At 47.5% G+C, this 20,689-nt stretch overlaps 1 protein-coding gene across 1 annotated transcript; it reads left to right on the top strand.

The window, feature by feature from the left end:
- Positions 1 to 16,444: 16,444 nt before the first annotated feature.
- On the top strand, positions 16,445 to 17,371 carry LOC142574052 (protein D1-like). Its single transcript, XM_075683229.1, has one exon. The coding sequence runs from the start codon at positions 16,538 to 16,540 to the stop codon at positions 17,183 to 17,185; it is 648 nt and encodes a 215-aa protein (XP_075539344.1). The 5' UTR covers positions 16,445 to 16,537; the 3' UTR covers positions 17,186 to 17,371.
- The last annotated feature ends 3,318 nt before the right edge of the window (positions 17,372 to 20,689 follow it).

The raw sequence follows: 20,689 nt of genomic DNA, 5'->3' as shown, positions 1-20,689 counted from the left end.
AACACAACTGCAAAGAATTTATTGTCCATCCAATTTTTCGTTGAATGATTATGTTGGAGACTTTTCCGTGCTACATTTCTTCGTCTATATTCCCCTGTGAAAGCTTCATTATACACCAAGATGAGAATGACGGCTAGCTGCCAGAGATCTGCTGTGCAAGTTCTTTTCTTCGAAGGTTCAGACGGTTCACTGAGCCTAGGCCTATGAGAATCCAATTGAGGACATAGCCGTTTGTTTAAAAACACACACACACATCTTTTAATAAAACTATAATCAGGATGAAAAGCCATAAAATAAACACTCAAGGAGATAACATGGCAGGAAACGCGTTTAGGGCTAGGATGGTATTAACAGTACGCTAGTCCGGGCTGACTACGACTGTGAGGGCGCATAGTAGTCTCGACGTGAAGAAGCGGACTCAGGATGACGAGAGAAGTGGTGTCTGTCTCACCAAAGGTCGTCGTGTTGGGCCATTGACCAAGCGACCAGAGAGCGGCAGCTTTGGCTTGGAGACGGAAGGCATGCGGCTTGGCGGCACGAGCAGTTGGCGGCGGCGTTCTGGCCAAGCAGCTGGGCGTAGAACTCGGGCCCGTAGCCCAACTGCTTTCGTTCTTCCCACGGGCGTAGAAGCGCTCCGGCCTTGGGCAGCAGTTCACGATCGAGTAGAATGGCGACGCACATGAACGGGTTGGCAGGAGGCCCCGGTCGGGTGAAGTCCTGGAGCTCGGGTCTGGAACCGGACGGCCTGTCTTCAACTGCTGGCCCGGTTGCCGACCTTTTTCTGACGTCGCTTCCTGGAACTCTCTCCCCCTTCTGCCAGCGTGCCTCGCTTTTCTGTCGCTCTGGCCGATTCGTCGTATGCTCACTGGTTGCTTGAAGCTCTGCGGTTTCTTCTGATTCTATTGGCTTTCTTTATTTTAGTTTCTTTTCTTTCGCCGCGTGCTCACGTGTGGAACGCACATCCAGCACGAAATTCGCCTCGGCGCACGCACTACCTGTCTTGTTCTTGTCCTCTCCAACCACCGCACCGTGTCGCGCACTACGCCCATCACAGACGCAAACTCAGCGGGCTGAACAGCAGAATTCAAAAGTGATACCACAGAGTCAGCTCTCCGTTGCTCATCACAAGTGTTCAGCGCTGATGAACATGCATTTATAGCACATTTATAAGTTTTATCAATAATAAGCCATCTTTGTCATACAATAGGAGCCTGGCGTGAAAGCAAAATTTTAAAAAGTAATAAGTAAGTTATTGCTACTTGTTCCATTATCAAAGGCGTCCAAGATGAAATACACATATGAGCTGAAGAGAAAGTCAAGACTAATGAAGGAGAGAATCGCCCACGTAGAATATAATTCGACTTGAATTGTGACATCGAAAATTGTTGTCATGCATCCAGTTCCACAAGCATCCGCTTTAAGTCCCCGAGAAGTAGGATGCAATTAAAGTCTCATGCCAGGAGCATTGCATTAGAACATTTTCGGCACAGCGACTCCAGGTGATCAGTGCCCTCGACTCCATTCGGGGAATACGCATTAGCCGCCGTAAACGCAGCACAACCACGCCGTAAGAAATCTAATCCTAAAATTTCGCATTCTGGACACATATTAAAAAGTGACAGTTACTTTATCGTACATTTTTGGATGAGATTAAAGCTAGCAGCCCACCGCCTCTACCTGGGCGATCTAAACGAAATATTCGGAAATATTATTAGTAAATCTTTGGTGTGACGAAAGCCATGATTCTCGAAGTAAAATAACATCTGAAATTGGTTTGTGTGCTAGATATAGAAGGTCAAAGTAACCGGAGGATACAAAGCGGCAATTCCATTGAAGGACGTTTAATGAAGCTATGGCGATCCTAAAATGGATGACTCCACAGCAGAACAAAACGGGTCCCGCTCGTGGTGATCACTGTTTTTCCATTTTTCGGTCTAGATTAATGAGAATCAGTGGGAGAAAGTGGGGAAATCTTACGTCGACTGCTGATGGTCCCAAGCCTCATATGCCCAAATGAATGGCTACGTCCAGCAGATACTGATAGTGGAGAACACACGGAGATATGATATGCAACTTCTACCTGACTATCAGAGTTTGTTTTGTTTGGTTGTTGCGCAGTAATAGTAGCTGAAAGGTTGGGGGCTGCAGCAGCAAAGTGCGATTGGAGGAGGCAGTCGAATTTGACACTCATGATCTCGGTTATAACTTCGGCAAAGGTGTTAAACGTCGCTCCATAACTAATGGGATCGCCTTGTCAATAGCTGCTGCTACTGCGGCTGAAACTATGGCTTCTAATGATGTGGACTGACTGGATGCTGCGGCTGTGTAACCGAATTCCCGCTCTTTAACCGCTGCTATCGCTTTCGCGTGTCAACAATGAAGTTTCGCCGTGATCTCGAGCACCTGCATCTCGTGGCCTCGCGCTGGTCAGGTAGCATCCGTAGAACCATGACAGCCGTCGCATAAGCAACACCTCCGAGCATCTACATCGCAGGCTAAGGTGGAGTGAGAGCTGCCACAATTGCAGCATCTCACTGAAGATCTGCAGGCATTAGCAATGCGCCGAAATTTCCAGCAGTTTCGGCACTGAAGTGGTTCGCGAGTCAAGGCCTCCACGCGGAACAAGTACGGCCAAACCTCCATTTCAGACGGGCGTGTTGAACAGGCGAACGAAACAATAACTCTTTCAATTGTAACTCGGTCATCACCTACTGACCTATTGCATCTGTGAACCGAAACAACACCAGTCGGAGAGGGCATATTCGAGAAGGCCTCAGGGGTGATATCGGTGGGGGGCCCTTGAACAATGCCCTTCACGCATGCGAGATGTGTAGGCACGAAAGCATGAACCGCAGTGCTAGCGAATCTCGTGCAGTTAAAAAAATCGTCGAGGTGCTGAACATTAGATGAGTTACACAGAATGCCATTATTGCCAAAACGCCTTGCCTCGGAGATGTCAATGAAGTGTTCGGTTATACCGCGCAGCTCCTCCTGGAAAACTTCTGATGCGGTCAACGGAATGAATCCATCATCTGTGGGAACAATCGCCACGGCAAGTAATTGACTCCGTTACGAAGAAAACACTCCGGGGGCAACGACTCAGAGGGACGACCAGCCAACCATGGCGAACCCTGGCCGGCACCAGAGCTTGTCATTCACGGTCCCTGAAAAAAAAAACACGCCTATATAAGAAACCAAACACTACAAGCACTTAAAATGTGACCAATCCCCTTTCGGATACGAGACGAGAGGCTTGGAAGCCTGGCCGTGGATATCGAACCGCCCTGTGAGGATTGTCTCCTCTCGTCTCGTCTCCCAAACAATGGCGCATACCCACTATCGGGGATTGTCCAAGGATTGTTCTTGTCGTTGATGTTGTCGTTGATGCCGTCATCATCCTTGTTGTTGTTGTTGTTGTTGTTGAGGAATAGAAGCTGTTGAAACAATAACTACATATTTTTATTAGATCAACAGAAACGTTTTAATGACAGTTTGCCAAACCGAATCACCCCTACAAGAATTATCAAAGAAAAAAAAAAGAAAAATTGTGGCGAACCCTCACTTTCCAATAGCCTTTACCCATGGGGGTCGAGCCCCCACAGCTCCGCTGAGATTACCCACCGCGGCTATTGAAAGCATCCGCCGCACCCAAATGGTGGCTCTCTGAGGTGCGGAGCCGGGTTCCGGCCCTGACCTGATGCCACAGGCCAACCTGGGTCGTGATACCACAATTTCCACCCGCAGTTCAGAAACCACGGATGTGCCGACACGGGTCAAGTGTCCTAAACACTCGGCCACGATGTCGGTGCTTACCTTATAGATTGGGGACGCTATATACCTACTGACTCCGCTACGTTGGTACTCCGGGCCACAGCATGATTCTGACTTCGCGCAGTAAATATTATATCCAGGATTCAGAACGACCTTTTTTATTGCACTGACGCGGCAGGAAGCTGGTCGTCACAGGTTCCGTGGTCTTGAGTAGGACACGAGTTTCCGACCGATGAGAGAGAAGGAGACTGTCTCGGGGTCACGGTCGAATGAAGGTGGTCGCGGACGCCGAGCTGCGGCTGTTCTTCGGGGTGCGTAGCGACATTCGGGGCTGTAATCGTGACTGTAACGAGCGAGTACACCTTCGAGTAGCCCGTGATGCCTATTGGGATCTACCGGCGCACGCTCGCTCATCTGGAACGGCGTGGCGAACAGGACTTGCCTTACACGCTCGCACATTGCCACAGAGGCGGGGAGATGTCATGAATGCAGTATCCGCTTGCCGCTGACCGAGCTGGAACAAATCAAAAAACGTCGGAGCGACTATGGATTTTAAATTCGTCGCACCTGCTCCAAGGCCCCGGGCTGCAGCGGCAGTATGTCTGTCTGGTCGATCGGGTGAATGACGTAGGGCGCCTGGGCAGCCGAATGCTTTGCTTTTGTTATCATTGTTGTAATCTAAACCTATATGGCACTTACTTCGCGTGCTGACATGTTGTTGGTGGTGGTAATAATGATAATAACCTCGAGCTCTGGTGCATGCCCACTAAGGTAGACTTGCAAAGAGTCGAGTGGAGGAGGCAACTCGGTTAGTGCATGGATTGAATGGAGCTCGAAAGTTATTTTCTCTGATCATGCCTCCAGCGCCGTCCGCTTACTGTAGCGAAGCTTCCACAGCATGACTTTTGCTCTGTTCTGCTAAAAATGCCGCGCACCCAACAAAAGGGTGTACAGGCCGGGAAGAGCGGGTGACATACGTAAAATAAAAGAGAGAAACAGTAAAAAAAAATGAAGTGGTTTCTCGTAAAGGATACCATTAAAAACAGAAGATTTCAAATGGCGGATTAAGGCAACGATTAAAAAGATGTTGTTGAAAACTTATTAGCCAACGCGCAATGCTGTCTAATTGTTCTCTGTTACATCATCCTTGTTTGATCTGGCTGCGCGTAGTGCCTTTTGCGATTATGCTGCTCCGTAGCCTCAACCAGGCACAACCGTAGCACGTAATGATATGGTGCATAATGCAACGTAATCGCCCTTGAGTAGACGTCGGGTAACTAGCGCGCGTACGCTTTAATCAGGTAAGCAGGTACACGTTATGAAAGCGTACCTGCTTCCTCACCGTCGCGACTCCGCCACCTAACGCTACAAACATCAAGGAAAAGAACTAACAGAACTTGGCCTATGTCAAGCGCGCACAACAGACCATGCAACGTTCTACGGTGTTGCCTTGGAAAGGGGAAGGCTTATTTAATTTCTTCGTTGCTCTAGAAGCAGTTGCATATCAACAAGCTAGCGGTCACACAACCGATATTTGTGAAATTTACGTAATCCCGAGAGCATGTCTGCAAGTTTTGATGGTGCAATAGCCATCTTTTTTGGTCATATTCATGCAAGAGAAACAGTGATGAGCGCCTTACGTCGTATCCTAGTGTGAAGGGCACGTCACGTGACGTTTTCTTTAATCGTCAGAGTGACTGCGAATGAGATGTAAATTGCCCCAGAAATAATTACTCTATGGCGAAAAACTTGTAAATTTAGATATAATGTAGGTTGAGTTGTACTCATAATGTTTCCCAAATTACCAGCTAAAGCAGGACAAGGAGTACCTGGCAACCAATGTTTGAGAACCACTGCATCAGGCTAACGGAATTCGCTATCGTTTATATTAGCTGAATTCTATACCTCTGATTTTAATACTTTTGGATTGTATTCATGATGGAACTCACCTTTTACGCCTGCACTTTACACTCTCACTGAGGCAGCCACGCCTTTTTTGAGCGAGCTCTTCCAGCGATTGTAGCTGCATCTTCAATTAGCCAATCTAGTCTGAATAAGTGTCTTGTGGCTAATAAATGTTTCAAAACAACTTAAACAAAATTATCCATATTTACGTGACGGGAAATGTACATTACTGGCTTACTTGAAAATGAGGGAAGACGATGTCGTGCGTGCACTCATGCCTCGAGGAAGGACATTAACCGTATCTTCGCTGTAAAAATCATGCAGCTTTGCTAATAGGAATGACAAGAAAGTGCGTGAATCAAACCATTGCACAGGCCCGCGTCGTTTTCAATTTCTTATTTCTGAGACTATTCTGGCCCATACATACCCACTGTGAGAATTGCCCTAAGTATGTTTCTTTGTTTTGTTGTCTCAAAACATGGCTCGTAAACACTAGAGGGATTGACTACAAATGATGGATTGGAACATACGGTCCCGGGTTCGAGTCCCGGACCAGGACGAATTTTTCTTCAACTCTGAGGTTTTTCTTTCGAGGAACCCGTATGGGTTTCCTTTGTAGCAATTGCTACGAACGGCTGGACGTCTGATTTTCCCTGTATAATTACGCCCCACAACATACGAAAAGGGCCAAAGGCGAACATTCAGAACGAAGCATTCGGCGATTCACTGGTAACACAAGAGTTTGAAAGTACCTACACATAACCTAAATAAATAAAAATAAGCTAATGAACTAAAAAGTACAAATAAAATGTCCTATGGTCGGTACCTTAGCAGAGTAACCTCCCAGATGCTTTAATGAACACAAAACATCAAACATTTTGTCTTCTGGTGCCTAATTGAGAGGTACCAGAAGACAAAATGTTTGGTGTTGCATGTGCTCAACCCAGTTTACTAGTTGGAAATATGAGGAACATTCTGCGAAGGGAGGAGAAGCGACGGCATGAAAGAAAGAAATGCCCAGTAGTTTCTTATTCATTAGAGAAAGTGCATAGATTAGTTATGAATAAACCAGATCTAGGAAGATGAAAACATAGGCGGGGAACTCTACAGTGCAAGCACGATAACGTCACCTCGCATTGGCGTGAAATGCATTTGCTGGTGTTCCACCGAAATTTGTATGTCGATAAACATCTGCGGAAAGTATGGATGATTGATTACAATTCAGCAATAAAGGTGTTTAAATCTAGCTCCTGTTAATTAAGAAGAATCAGGAGAAACATATAGCGATGATAATGCGAGCGAGTCAGCTGATTCATGTAAAACATTTATTGCAGTCGTCGTCGTCGTGCTTGTTGTTGTTGAATGACCGAACGCGGTGGAACAACAACTGTATTTAATTGGATTCATAGAAATGTTTTAATTCCATCATTTAATGACGCTTTGCACAACCCAAAAACCACAACAGAAGCTATAAAAAAAAATGTGGGGAACCCTCACTTTCGAATAGCCTTTAGCCTGGGGGTCGATACCCCACAGCTCCGATGAGTGTACCCACCGCGGCTATTGAAAGCACCCGCCGCACCTAACTACTGGCTTTCTGAGGTGCGGAGCCGGGTCCCGGCCCTGACCTGATGCCACAGGCCAAACTGGGTCGTGATACCACAATTTCCACCCGCGGTTAGAAACCACGGATGTGCCGATACGGGCAAGTGTCCTAAACACTCGGCCACGATGTCGGTGCTTACCTTATGGTTTTAGGACGCTATATACCTACTGAATCTGCTACGTCGGTACTCCGGGCCACAGCACGATGTCCTGGCATCGCGTAATAAATATTGTATTCAGGATTCAGAACGGCCTTTTTTTGTTTGACTGCTGAGCACAAGGTCGCGGGATCGGATCCCTCCCATGGCGGCCGCATTTCTATGGAGGCGAAATGCGAAAACACCCGTGGTACTTAGGTTTAGGTTCACGTTAAAGATCCCCATGTGGTGGAAATTTCCGGAGACCTCCACTACGGCGCACCTCATAATCGGAAAGCGCTTTTGGCATGTAAAACCCCATAGTATATATTTTTTTTAATTAACGGCCTTTTTATTGGACTGACGCAGCAGGAAGCTGGACGCATCAGGTAACGTGGTCTTGAGTAACGCTGGAGTTTCCGACCGAAGAGAGACGGCGACGCCTCCTCGGGGTCCGTGTCGAATGAAGGTGGTCGCGGACGCCGAGCTGCGGCTGTTTCTAAAGATGCGCAGCGGCATTCGGGGCTGTATTCGGGGCTGTAACGTGCGAGTGCAGCTTCGCGGAGCCCGTGGTGCCTGTTGGGATCTACCGGCGCAAGGTCGGTCTTCTGGAACGGTGTGGGGAAGAGGACTTGCCTTGCAGGCTCGCACATTGCCAAAGAGGCGGTGAGACGCCATGAATACAGGATCTGCTTACCTGCGGCATTAGTGCACGTCGATTACATAGAATGGGGGCGAACAAAGTTGTATTGCCGCGCTCCAAGAAGCCCCTGACCGAGCTGCGAAAAAAAAAACGGCGGATCCACTACATGGATTTTAAATTCGTAGCGCGTGTTCCAAGGCCCAGAGCTGTATCGGCAGCGTGTCCGACTGGTAGATCGGGTAAACGACGTAGGCCGGCTGGAGAGTCGAATGCTTTGCTTTTGTTGTTATTGTAGACTAAACGTACATGGCACTTACTCCGTGTGCTGACGTGGTGGTGCTGGTGGTAATGATGATGATGACCTCGAACTGTGGCGCATACCCACTATGGTGTAGACTTGCCAAGAATCGAGTGGAGCAGGCAACTTGATTAATTTATGACTTCAATAGACCTTAATAGTTCAATAAGTTAACTATTAAGAGCCGAAAATAAAACTCAAATATTTAGACGCTGACGAAGTAATTTCTCTGACGACTCCTCCAGAGCTGGCCGCGTACTGTAGCAAAACTTCCCAGCCTGACTTCTGCTGCTGTATTCTAAAATTTCCACGCACGCGACAAGAGGATGTACAGACCGGGAAACAGGTGACAGACGTAAAGTAAAATAGAGATGCCGTAAAAAAATTCAGGAGGTTTCACAGGAACAACGCCATTAAAGACGAAAATTTTCAACTGTCGGATTAAGAGGAAGCTTTAGTTCGGGTGCTCCTATCTAAATGCATTTGAAAGGAGAATTTGTTTTTCTGATCTACATCTTTGCCATATCTGACGAGCTTTGTCGCATCTAAAGGAAAAACTTGAGATCTAGTGACTGTTTGTTTCGTATTCTTGATTTCAGTCGTCAATTTAGAACTCTGTAACACAGCAATGAAAAATGATATCATAATTATGTTAATTGCATCTAACAGTACATCTAAAGCGGACCAAATCGATATGTTACATATGAATGTCAAAAAATTTAGTAATATGGAAATACAGCTTTTGCAGAACCCTCGTACACAACATAAGAAATTCACCTAAGATATAAAGTGGCGTACCAAATGTGTCCGATTTCAATGATCTAGTGCATGCCGTTTACAAAACCGTGATATGTGTTCTTGATGCAGAGCTGTTAACTTGTAAACTTCGTGCTTCTATTTTTTTCAGACTTTCGCATTTTTAAAAATCTTTTTAACAAAATTCACGCCCTAAATCGAAGTTCCACTTCGAACAGTCACTAGAATTAAATTTTCTCTACCAAATGCAACTAATTTCATTAAAATCGGTCGAGAGGCTACTTCAGAAAAACGTTGTTGCATTTTACATGTATTTGAATAGGCCGCTTTGGAGTTGGGCCCGAAATAAGGCTTCCTCTTAAGGTGTAAAAAAAATGTTTTTGAAGACCTATTAGCCAACGCTCAATGTTATTGTTCTCTGTTACATCGGGCTTGGTAAATTTGGCTTCCTTTGGTGCCTTGTGTGATTATGCTGCACCGTAGCCTGAACCAGGCACAACCGGAGCATGCAATGCTACGTAATAGCCCTTAAGCAGTAGCCTGGCAACTAGCGCGCGTTCCAGTGCTTTCTTGGTGTCGATAACTATTTAAGTCCAGTATACAAAGTCACATTTTCTGCATTTAAGTAGGTTCTCTGTCTCCCTTTTTTATATGCAGGTCTGAACTGGCAGAGACAGAGCTGTGAGTGGGATATTCTGCTTTGACGCAGCGGTACGGCCCACGAGGGGGCCAGCTCTGTCCAGCCGACTTCTTTTCTTTTGTGCATTGAATTCACCGCGGCTCTCCTTCTTCAATTTAGCAGGTGCGTTCTACGTTACTATTTATTCCCACTTTATGAAAGTGTACCTGCCTAATCACCGGTAGTACTTCGCCACGTAATGCAACAAATGTCAAGGAAAAGATCTAACAGAAGTCCATCAGCCCTATGTCATGCGCGCCCCAAATTCATTGCAGCGTTCTGCGGTGTTGCTTTGGAAACCAGAAGGCTCTATTAACGTCTTCATTGCTCTAGAAACATTTGCCTGATCAACAAGCTAGCGATCACACAACCTATATTTGTAAAGGTTACGAAAACACGAGCGCATGTCTGCAAATTTTGATGGTGCAACAGCCATCTACTTTTGTCACACTCATGCAAGCAAAACTGTGATGAGCGCCTTACGGCGTGCCCTATTGTGAAAGGCACGTCACGCCATGTTTTTTAACCGTCACAGAGAGTATGAATGAGACACAAATTGCCTAAGAAATAATTTCTCTATGGCGCAATACTTGTAATTTAGCCATAATGTAGATTGAGGTGTACTCATAATGTTTCCCAAATAACCAGCTAGCGGGACAAGCGACCTACGCTTGAGAACCACCGCTTCCGGCTGGCTGACTTTGCTATGATTTATGTTAGCTGGATTAAATGGTGCTGTTTTTAATACTTTTGGATAGTATTCATGGTGGAACTCACCTTCTGCGGCAGCACGCTTTACACTCACACTGAGGTAGCCACGTCTTTAAGAGCGCAGCTCTTTGGCGTCCGTTCCTGGGTTTCGCGTCGTCGTCGGCGTTGTCGTCGGCCTCGTAACCAGCTCCGCCCCCCTTTCATCCCCCCAGCGCTAGCAGCGACCGACTGATACCGCTGGATGCCGCTGACGCCGCTAGAGAGTCAAGATAACGTGACTGCATAGAACACCGTCGCCGCCATGCAGAAAGAGGAGGAAAGGGTCCCCCCCCCCTGTTCTTGTGTGGCGGATAGGGTGCTCTTCAGTTGCCGACGCGCCGGTTATTTCACGTAGGCCCCGGCACGTCGACGAATACGTGACCACCTTCCCACGGCTAGACCTGGTTCTTAGCGCTGCGGAAGCGAGGGTATCATATTGTTTGTGTCGGCATCGGCGGCGTTGTCCCTGAAACCAACTCCGCAGCTGGGGTTGACTCACTATCGGCGTCAGCGGCATCAGTCAGTCGCTGCTATCTCTTCCCTCCTCCCTTTATCGTGTTGTCCGCTTGCTGCGCGCGCTTCTGCCCCCATCGTTTGCCGCTGGGTGTACACGCCGCCCCTCTCCCCCCTCTTCCTGCGAGTCTCCGGTTGTCAAAGCGCCGGCTCGAACTTAATTCCTTTCTTCGCTCCTCCTCCAATGCAACCCCTGTGCGGTGGCAATCAGAGAGCCAGATCGGTGGCGGCGGATCTGTATATGTGCACCGCCCGAGCCGAAATTGCCGCTGCCGTTCGCCCTGTGCGGTGGCAATCAGAGAGCCAGATCGGTGGCGGCGGATCGGTATATGTGCACCGCCAGAGCCGAAATTGCCGCTGCCGTTCGCCACTGCGAAATTATCTGCCAGTTCTTTCTGAGCCATGAGCGAGACGACCGATGGAAGTCCTCCGTCTGCTGCTGCTGCTGCTGCTGCTGCTGCTGCTAAACGAGCTGCCAGAGCAGAGGCCCAGCGCCGTCGCCGTCCAGAGGTGCGTGCCGCCGAAGCAGAAGCTTACCTAGTGGAGTCTTTGTTAAAGGAATACGTGTGAAAAATAAAAAAAAAATTCTGTGATAGCGCATACATGTGTTGCTCGATTTCTTTGCCTCAATCTATCGAAAAGGTGAAACAGCTTATTTGCTGCGCTCAAATTTCGCATTAGGAAGTAACGTAATCGTCGGTAATTTTTTGAGCAAGCTCTGCCAGCGCTTGTTGCGGCAGCTCCAACTTGGTCATTCTAGTCTTGATTAGTTCTTTGCGGCTTATAAATGTTCCAGACCACTTTCACGAAATTAGCCATACGGATGTGAAGGAAATCGTACATTGCTGGCTGACTTGAAAATGAGGGAAGACGATGTCTTGCGCGCACTGATGCCTTGAGGATGAAATACATTACACGGATCTTCGCTGTAGCAAGCATGCAACGTTGCCAATAGGAACAACTAGAAACTGCCTGAAATATGCCATTGGACGGGCCCGCGTCATTTTCAATTTCCTTTTTAAATGAGAATACACTAACCCATACCCACGATGATGATGATGATGACGACGACGACGACGACGACGACGACGACGACGACGACGACGACGACGACGGTTCTGATGAGTTTGGCGCATACCCACTCGCGGGGATTGGTCAAGAGTCGTGCAGATTTTGCTTATGTGCTCAGGTATTGAATTTAAAAATCTATAATATTGTTGCATAAATTGAAGCTAGGAAAAATTCAAAACGGTTCAGTAGACTGTCATTCCATGAGGAGAAAAGAAATTATATATATAATATAAATGAGGCAATAAAGGAGGAATGAAAAGAATAATACGGTCAACAATGAAATCGGTTTGATTCGAGAATGAATTTTTCTAAGGCGATGCACACATTCCTTTGTGAGTGCCTTAGCAAAGACGCTCCAAAAGACAGCAGTACCGGAGTGTTCAATGGCAGGCTCAGCTGTCGCACTGTAATTTCTAATGTCATTTTCCTCATGGAGGAGAAACGCCGGCATTCCAGTAAGTAGTGCTCAATAGTCTCTACTGAGTTGCAAAAGTGGCACAATGGGGATATTGCCAGACCAGATCGGTGCATGTAAAAAATTTAGAGATGGGACTCGACGACGCAGTCTCGGTAATGTCACTTCCGTTTGTCTTGTTTTGCAAACTCTCCTGCTCCTAGGGAATTGTAAGTGGTGTAGTTCCGAGGATGATTTAAGATTTGATTTTGCTGTTAAAAGGATGTATCTTCTGAACCTGACAGACGTGATAAAACCCATTGTTGGAAGAAGGGTAAGCCCCGAGCCGCTGATAGAAGCCTTGGCCAAGTTGTCTGCCACTTCATTCATAAATATACCTTTGTGCCCAGGTACCCATAATAATCGTAAACTCCGCAAATGACTTGCAGCGAGTGAGTATAAAGTTTTTTATATATGCGACTCGCCGAGGGCAGTAAGTGAGGCGCACAGCGACAAAGAATCTGTGATGATTACCGCGGTTGTCCTGGAAGATTGTAGCTTACGTAAGGCTAGGACAACAGCTAGGAATTCCGCTAGATATATTGGATTGAAGTCGGGAAACCGAATGGAAAAAGACCAATCCAGTGATGATGAAAAAATTCCAACTCCTGTCTTTTCGTCACTCTGTGAAGCATCTGTTGCTATAATTACGCTAGTGTGAAGCTGATTCAAGTGATCCTGGAGTAAGCCGTTAAGAATGTGCGAGGGAAGTTGCTTTGCATTATTTGGGTATAAATCACCATAAGTAATAACCAATGAATTTGAGATGCTCTTTGCCGTGATTACATCATTTATATTTACATCTGGGACCTTTTTAGTGGGGATCCATAGAGCCTTATGAATGTTTGAACGGTTAGTATCTTAAATCTCATTTCAAGGGAAGGTAATCGTGATTCTTTGTATAGCACAGCGTTGGCTACAAACTTTGGTAGCCCCAGACATAAGCGAGGCGTTTCCCCTTCCAGCAAAACTAGTGAGCGTAGCTTGTAAGCCGCGGCGCCGGAGAATAACACACAGCCGAACTCTAGTATAGGTCGGATATGCATGCGGTAAATCATTATGAGTGTGTCTCTGCGCACGCCCCATCGATTAGTGTCTGCTGATTAGCAGGGTGTCTACCAACCGGGAAAACCGGGAATTCTCGGGGATTTTGAGTTGTCGGGAAAAACTAAGGGAAACTCAGGGAATCTGCACCTCTATCAGGGAAAATTAGCTGTAACTTTATTGAAAGGGTCGAAAGTCGCGGTAATGCTGGCTCGAGTAACAGGTATGAATCGTAATGAATCGTATTTGACGTCCTGTCGTCGGCAGGAGGAGTCGCCAGTGTACAGTCAACAGCCGACTTTCCACATTGCCGATAATTTGGACGGCTTCGCGGCACCACCACGTACGCCATATAGTCAATGTATCAGAACGTCTGAAATTTCGGATGCAAGAACTCTTCGACGTGCCATTTTCCGGACGTTTTGCCGTGACCGCAGGTACGAAACGGCATTAATCAAAGCCACCACTGCTGCCATTTTAATTACCTCGCCGCCTCAAACCGGCGCTCTCACACGCAGATCCGCGGGCAGCCGTAACTGCGGCAACGCTAGGCCTAGCTGCTTCGACGTTCGCTATGAAGCTTCTTGCCGTTGGGTGCCGTGTTTTTTATTGAAAGAATTCGCTGCTCTCCGCAATGGCACGGACTCCGCCTTTGCGGTCCTCGCGATTGGCTTAGAAGCTTGGAAAGCACGGTGCGTTGCATAATGCCGGTTCCCGAAAGTCAGCTTCACCTCCGTACATTAATTTTACTTGGTGAAGCATACGCAAAATTATTACAGTGAAGGATAACATGCGTGGGAAGGGACTATTGCCACGGAACAGAGTATGTATTCCTTAATTATACACGCGTGCACCCGGTATTTCCTGTCACAGTACGAGCACCGATATGCCTAATACGTGTACCGACAGGCTTTCAGAGCGTTTTCGAATGTGCCTGTGGCGGTTTCAGCCCTTAAGGGCAATAAATGACGTACATTTATTTTTTTCCAACTGGCCAATATTTCGGACGTTTTCGCGGCCCCTAAGGAGTTCGAAAACTCGGACATGAACTATGCAACGACCAAGAAGATGCTTCAAATGGTCCGTGAGGCGAACGAGTGGCGGAAGGAGTACAAGAACAGAAAGGACCTAGGCATTGAGGAATGAACAGGAAAGGAAGCGTACTGCCGCCGTTTTGAAGGAGCTTGAGCTCAAAAAACAAAGTGTTGGTTGATACCGAGATGCAAGTGTCCCTCATCCAAACCAAAATAAACTCTTTAAAGCAGTGAAACACAACACTGAGGCATCGTGCGCGGGCTGAGAGTATGTCAGGACAGTTGAGGTTGACTTACGAGCTTTTGAGAGAGAATTTCAATTGTGACACAGTTCGGGCCTCATACTACTGAGCTTGCTAAGAGTTGATGGAAATAGCTCAGATTCGAAAATATTTGCTTTTGTATGCATCTCCTTTTTTATTAGTATTTGAGAATGTCCGAGTCGATTGGCAATTGTTTTCGAAGACATCTTATTTGCTGTGCATTTTACTAACCCCTCCCTTCTATTCTCTTTTTGAATAACATAAACACTACTCTAGTCTTCAAATTGGATTAAGTCGTTTTTTTATTTTTATTTCATATGCTTACTAGAGAGTGACAGCATCGGGTGATATTTTTTCAGCTCGTTTTGAAATAAAACATAGTTCTGCATCACTCAGGTAATTTTGCGAAGGCACTTAGGGAAAACCTGGAAAACTCAGGGAATTTGGAAATGTCAACTTGGTAGACACCCTGAACTTATATCTTCACTGAATGTCGTCAGCCGAAGGGCTGACTACAGCCAGTGAAGATAGGGGCCCACTCTAGGTCTTTCTTTCGATGTCAGGGTTGCCGACCATGTAGCTTCCATTGCTCTCAACTGCACTCCCATAAATTAGTGCCGTACATTATGCTAGCACATCATTCGATCCTCGCTACTTCAGCGAAGAATGCTGCCAACGCTAAGCACCAACATTTCATACCCCGCGTAGCCCGTCATGCCAATGTCTTTGTACCATTATTTATTATGCCGAGAAGACTATAACAGTCGCACATGAACAAGCGCTGCTAGTAGTAATATGCGAATTTCTTCAGATGATGCTCCACTCAAACGTCGGTGTTGTCACAAGGCCGGTATAGCGAGACATCGAAGTGTACTCGCTGAAAGACACCCAGGTAGGTTTAAGTTACTCCGTAATCAACCACCGCTACGTGCCTCTGATAGCCTTTGTGATAGTTTTGGGAAACAAGCGAGTTAGGCAGCGATTACCATTCATGCAGAGTCTACAGCACGCGTGCGCCTCGAGCGATGACGAAAGCAGATATTCGTCATAATGTCTTCTTTCACCGCTTCTTAAGGTGGCAAAAGCGATGAAAGACGCCGTTCCCGGAAGACTCGGACCACGAGAGCCTGTAAAAAACGGAAAAGCTAATCAAAATCGCCGATTCGCAACAAGCGAGCACCTCGGCAGTCCAAAGACGTCGGCAAAGACCCACCATACAAAACACGAGTGGCCCGGCGCGAGGGTGCCGGCGCCGCGTCGCCGACGCAGCTGTTCTTTGAAAAGCCTCGGAGGAAACAAAAAACCGTACGAACTAATACAGCGAATAGCAAAGCATGCGGCACGCGCAACGGAAGGCTGGCTTCGTTTGCAACGGCTGTTGCGAGAAAGCAGGCAGTGTGTGTGTGTGTGTGTGTGTGTGTGTGTGTGTGTGTGTGTGTGTGTGTGTGTGTGTGTGTGTGTGTGTGTGTGTGTGTGTGTGTGTGTGTGTGTGTGTGTGTGTGTGTAGATATATATATGAACGGCTGCTCCACAGCAGAGGGACGTGCGCCCGAAACTCGCCTCACAGAGGGCGAGTTCAGAAGCCGAGCAACGCCGATCGCGAGAGCAGGACCGATGACGTTCGTCCAGCTGTCGTCGGCGTCGCTTTTTTTCCTTACGCTCTGGAGCTGCAGACAAGGAGGAGCGTACGCCGCGCCAGAGTCATCGCCGCCCTCCGGACAACGACGGCCGACGGATCCGTGGACGGCCGCGGGACTGGTGAACGACCTCTCCCTAGGCGATGCCCCGGCAGGCTTGCTAAAAGTCGATTACGGAAAGGATTCGGTGACGATTAACGGCTCGCTGACGCCGGAGCAGACCTCCAGCGCTCCTAAGGTTGCCCTGGCTGGTGCCGTCAACTGCACGCCGCCGTTCTCTCTGGTCATGCTTGACCCCGACGCGCCGAGCCGCAGCGGTGCGACGGAACGCAGCTGGTTGCACTGGATGGTGGTCAACGCCAAGAGCACGACGAAGCTGCACGAGGGCGAGCAGCTGATGCCGTACGAAGGTCCCACTCCGCCCCGGGGTACAGGGCTGCATCGATACGTCTTTCTGGCCTACTGCCAAGGCGGGTCAAGCTTGAACAGCGCGAAACTGAAGCCCACGCACAGGAACAAGTTCCAATTGAAAGACTTCCGGAAGAAAGTGGGTGGCATGGTGCCGTTTGCAGGCACCTTCTTTTACGCCGAGAACACTGCGAAGACGAAGGGTACTCCGCCGTAGCATCTCAAGGAGGTATTGGCCATGCACTCGGAATGAAAAAAAGTTCAAGCAAGGAATCAATTCTCCGGCCGCTTCAGGCTTATTGTTGCTGCTGTTCCAATTACCAAGGCTTATTTCTTTGTACGATAATGACGCCGTGTTTTCGGACGAGATACTTCTGACAATAAAGTTTCTCTCTTTCCTGAAGTGATGACAATTAGGCGCTACGGCGGGCTGGCAATTAGAGGAGCCAGTGATAAGCGGGAACAAAAAGATGACAGCTGAAAACCCAAACAAGTGAAAGTGACAAAGCTTATATCTTAAGCAAACTATAACGCAGAAACTTGCAACAGTAAAATGAAACGATCGCATTTCAGGAGGCAAAATTTTATCATTCAAACAATTTCGACGGGAAATGTCTTTAAAATCGGTCACTTGCTAAAACCCGTCGCTTGCCAAAACCGCATGTAACGAAGACATGTTACAGCACTACAGACAATATCTTTGCTGCTGTACTTCCCACGCGCCTTATACTTTGGTAACGTTCTGTAGAAAAAAGAAGACATCGCTCGATCACGTGTGAGTCGTCTTCACAGATGACGCCGTTATCGTACCAAGCATGGCGCAATCGGAGCTAAATTTAGCCTCACGCGAGGCTGTGAGAGAGGCGCCCTGTCCCGTTCTCTTCTCTTGTGTGTGTCTCTTTATTTGGCGTCTTCATATCTTATAATGAACAGCTACCAATTAGCCCAACAAGAAGTGCTTTTATGCGAGAGAGGCACAGCTTGGCAGTACGTTTGTCAAACCGAGTTGGAGCGGTCGTGTTTGAGAGAGCTCACTAGGATAGGTATAGTCTATCGAACTCAAACCTTTGCTAATCAGCAATTATGCGGCCTACAAGTGGACGATTGGTTGCAGAAATTTCGTGCTTGCTGGGCCATGGCCCCCCTGCGTTCGGCACGTAGGGTCCAGAAATGACGTGGAGAGACTCGGGCAGAAAGACAGGGGGATACCTAACCCCTTTGACAACGACGGATGATGTCCGTCTCCACAGGAAGTACGAGCACAGGAGACTGAGGAAAGCGCGGGGAGCTCCGACCTTCTACGAGTGAGCGGGCTCGAGCTGGGCAGGGCAGTCTCTGGAGCCACCAGTAGGGGGTTCGTTTCTTTACTCGTCCCTTTACCCTCTGCAGAACAAACCGGCCCATGCACTCCGAATAGGGTGCAAGCATGATTACAAAATTAGACCGTAAGACTCTCACATAACTGTAACATGACATAGGCATGTAATCTTTCTAATGCGTGAACAAATGTAACTTGCGCATTTGGTTACGCACGTCATTTCTGTAGCTTTGTGCCTATATGCACCCTTACAGCAGACACAAGGCGTTTCACGTGCCCCACTACGGCTGCGTCCCTGACACAGCCTACCCGAATTTTTCTTTTTGTGCACAAGTTGAACATCTTGAAAATTGTCAAATTAGTAGTTTCAAGAGATTATCATCGCAATCTTCTCGCGCTATGGTCATAAATACCCATGTAACATTTCCTGTAGCTGAAGTTGAACGCCGAGACTTCGAAAGAACTTAAGAGAAGTCGAACTTATGGAAAGTTAAACATAAGGAAAGACAAAGTTGACATAGCGCCGCAGTGGATTCTTCCATACTTTACAAACCATGCGGCGCAACAGAAAAAGAAATGTTGTGGACTCACGGTTCATTGCGGACACGGCAAAAAGGAGGTGCCGCCAGACTACCCCCGCTGAAATAAAAATATGATGGTGCAATAAGGAAGCTCAACTTTGTGAAAGTTCTAGCTGAAAATCATTGCCACAAGAGAAAGGCACATGACAAGAGTGCTGCATTCGCAGCCTCACAAAGCAACTGAGCCAACAACCTATCCGACTGTCACGAATTTCAGCGCTCCAGAGAAAGACAGGAGATAACGTGGACGTGACAGAAAAGCATTTATTACAAAAGACGAGAAAGAAGACACAACAAAGAAATACTACAAAAAATATCATTCTATAAACAAAGCTGAATCTCGATCATAGCTACTCAGACGCAACAAGCCAACTCTTAAGCTTATAGTCTCTCAGTTCATAATAAGCTAACGAACAGTCTGTCCCTCACGAGGTGGGAGGAATCGATCCGACGTGACGCAGACATCAGCTTCCATAGCTGTCGCTTGACGGGGCTGGTTTCCACAGCAGCAGCAATAAACCCGTGTATCACGTGGCACAGGACGTGGTCGTAGTCGCTAGTCCGCCGGGTCGCGGACGTGAACATTACCTCCATGGCACCGGACGGTGGCAGGTGACAGCTTCACGGGGCTGGACCGAGACCATGGAGAATTGTCACGGCGCCGTAGACGGAGCTCGGGAGCTCGGACTGTCACCGGTCAACTCACTACGTTAAGTCAAACACAAACTACATTAATGACAAGTCAATAGCCTAACACATTTTATATGGCTGCAATACATTCATTCATGACATGACGTGAGGAATGGGATCGGCTAATTGCCGCAAGTGTTACCGGCAACCTGTGGCGTCGAACAATTGCCATCGATTCAGGAATACGTTAGACTGAATCCTTGACAGCAAGCTCTCGGTGACGCAGCTCCTTTCCTCTGCATCATCAATGTCCAGTGAGCCCACCCGTCTGGCCCTAATCATATGCTGGCGCTATTCGTTTTGAAAAGTAAGCCACAATGTCTAATGCAGACGGGAACAAACCTCTACTATATCGAGGCAAGGCCTTTCTCTGTGCCAGCCAGACAATTTTGATTTTGAGAACGTGCCTGCCTCAGAGGTGGCGCAGGCTACACATTCGCTTTCGGTCCTAATGTCTCAGCAAAGAACCTGGAATAACATGCATGGGACTAGGCAGGCAGGTGGCAACACCTTGTACAGGACAACAATAAAGTTTTTTCCTCCTCCTCCTCCATAATTCAAGTCCCATCAGTACAGTTCAAGTATATCTCACGTGCGAAGGAGAACAAAGGAGAACGGAAGAAGATCAAAGAAAGAACAAGATGCATGAAGTGGTTCTTATATGCATAAAGTGACACCCAGTCTGGAAAAAAAAAAAAGATAACGAGCGGGCTCGGTGCTAGGGGGGGGGGGGGGAGGGGGCGATGATGTACTCGGCACGTAACAAGCTTGCGAAGTTGTGCCCTCACATCAGTGCAAGTGATTAACTGGCTGCAAGACGCTACCAGAAAAATCATGTGAGGCCCCATGACCGTTTAGCGTGACTTCGGCGTGGTATGCTAAATATCCTTCACATGCGGTGGGAGCTATATCGGACAACAATTCGGTGGTCCCTTGTTCGAGTCCCTGACGAGGACAAATTTTTCTTCAACTGCGAGGTTATTCTTTCGAGGGACCCGTATGGGTTTCCTTTGTAGCAACTGCTACGATTGAGTAGATGTCTCACTTTCCCTTTATTAATTACTTCTCTCCATCTTGCGTGTTTCCGCCGAACTATTATGTCAAATAAGAGGGGGACGTTTATCCCTGCATG

This window comes from Dermacentor variabilis, chromosome 3 (assembly GCF_050947875.1).
Source record: "Dermacentor variabilis isolate Ectoservices chromosome 3, ASM5094787v1, whole genome shotgun sequence".
NCBI lineage: Eukaryota > Metazoa > Arthropoda > Arachnida > Ixodida > Ixodidae > Dermacentor > Dermacentor variabilis.
Note: the sequence above shows the minus strand (reverse complement) of the source record. Positions and strands in the feature narration are given on the sequence as shown.

Excerpts from the sequence above, each read along its gene's own strand:
- LOC142574052 (XM_075683229.1), top strand. The coding sequence starts at position 16,538 with ATGACGTTCGTCCAGCTGTCGTCGGCGTCGCTTTTTTTCCTTACGCTC.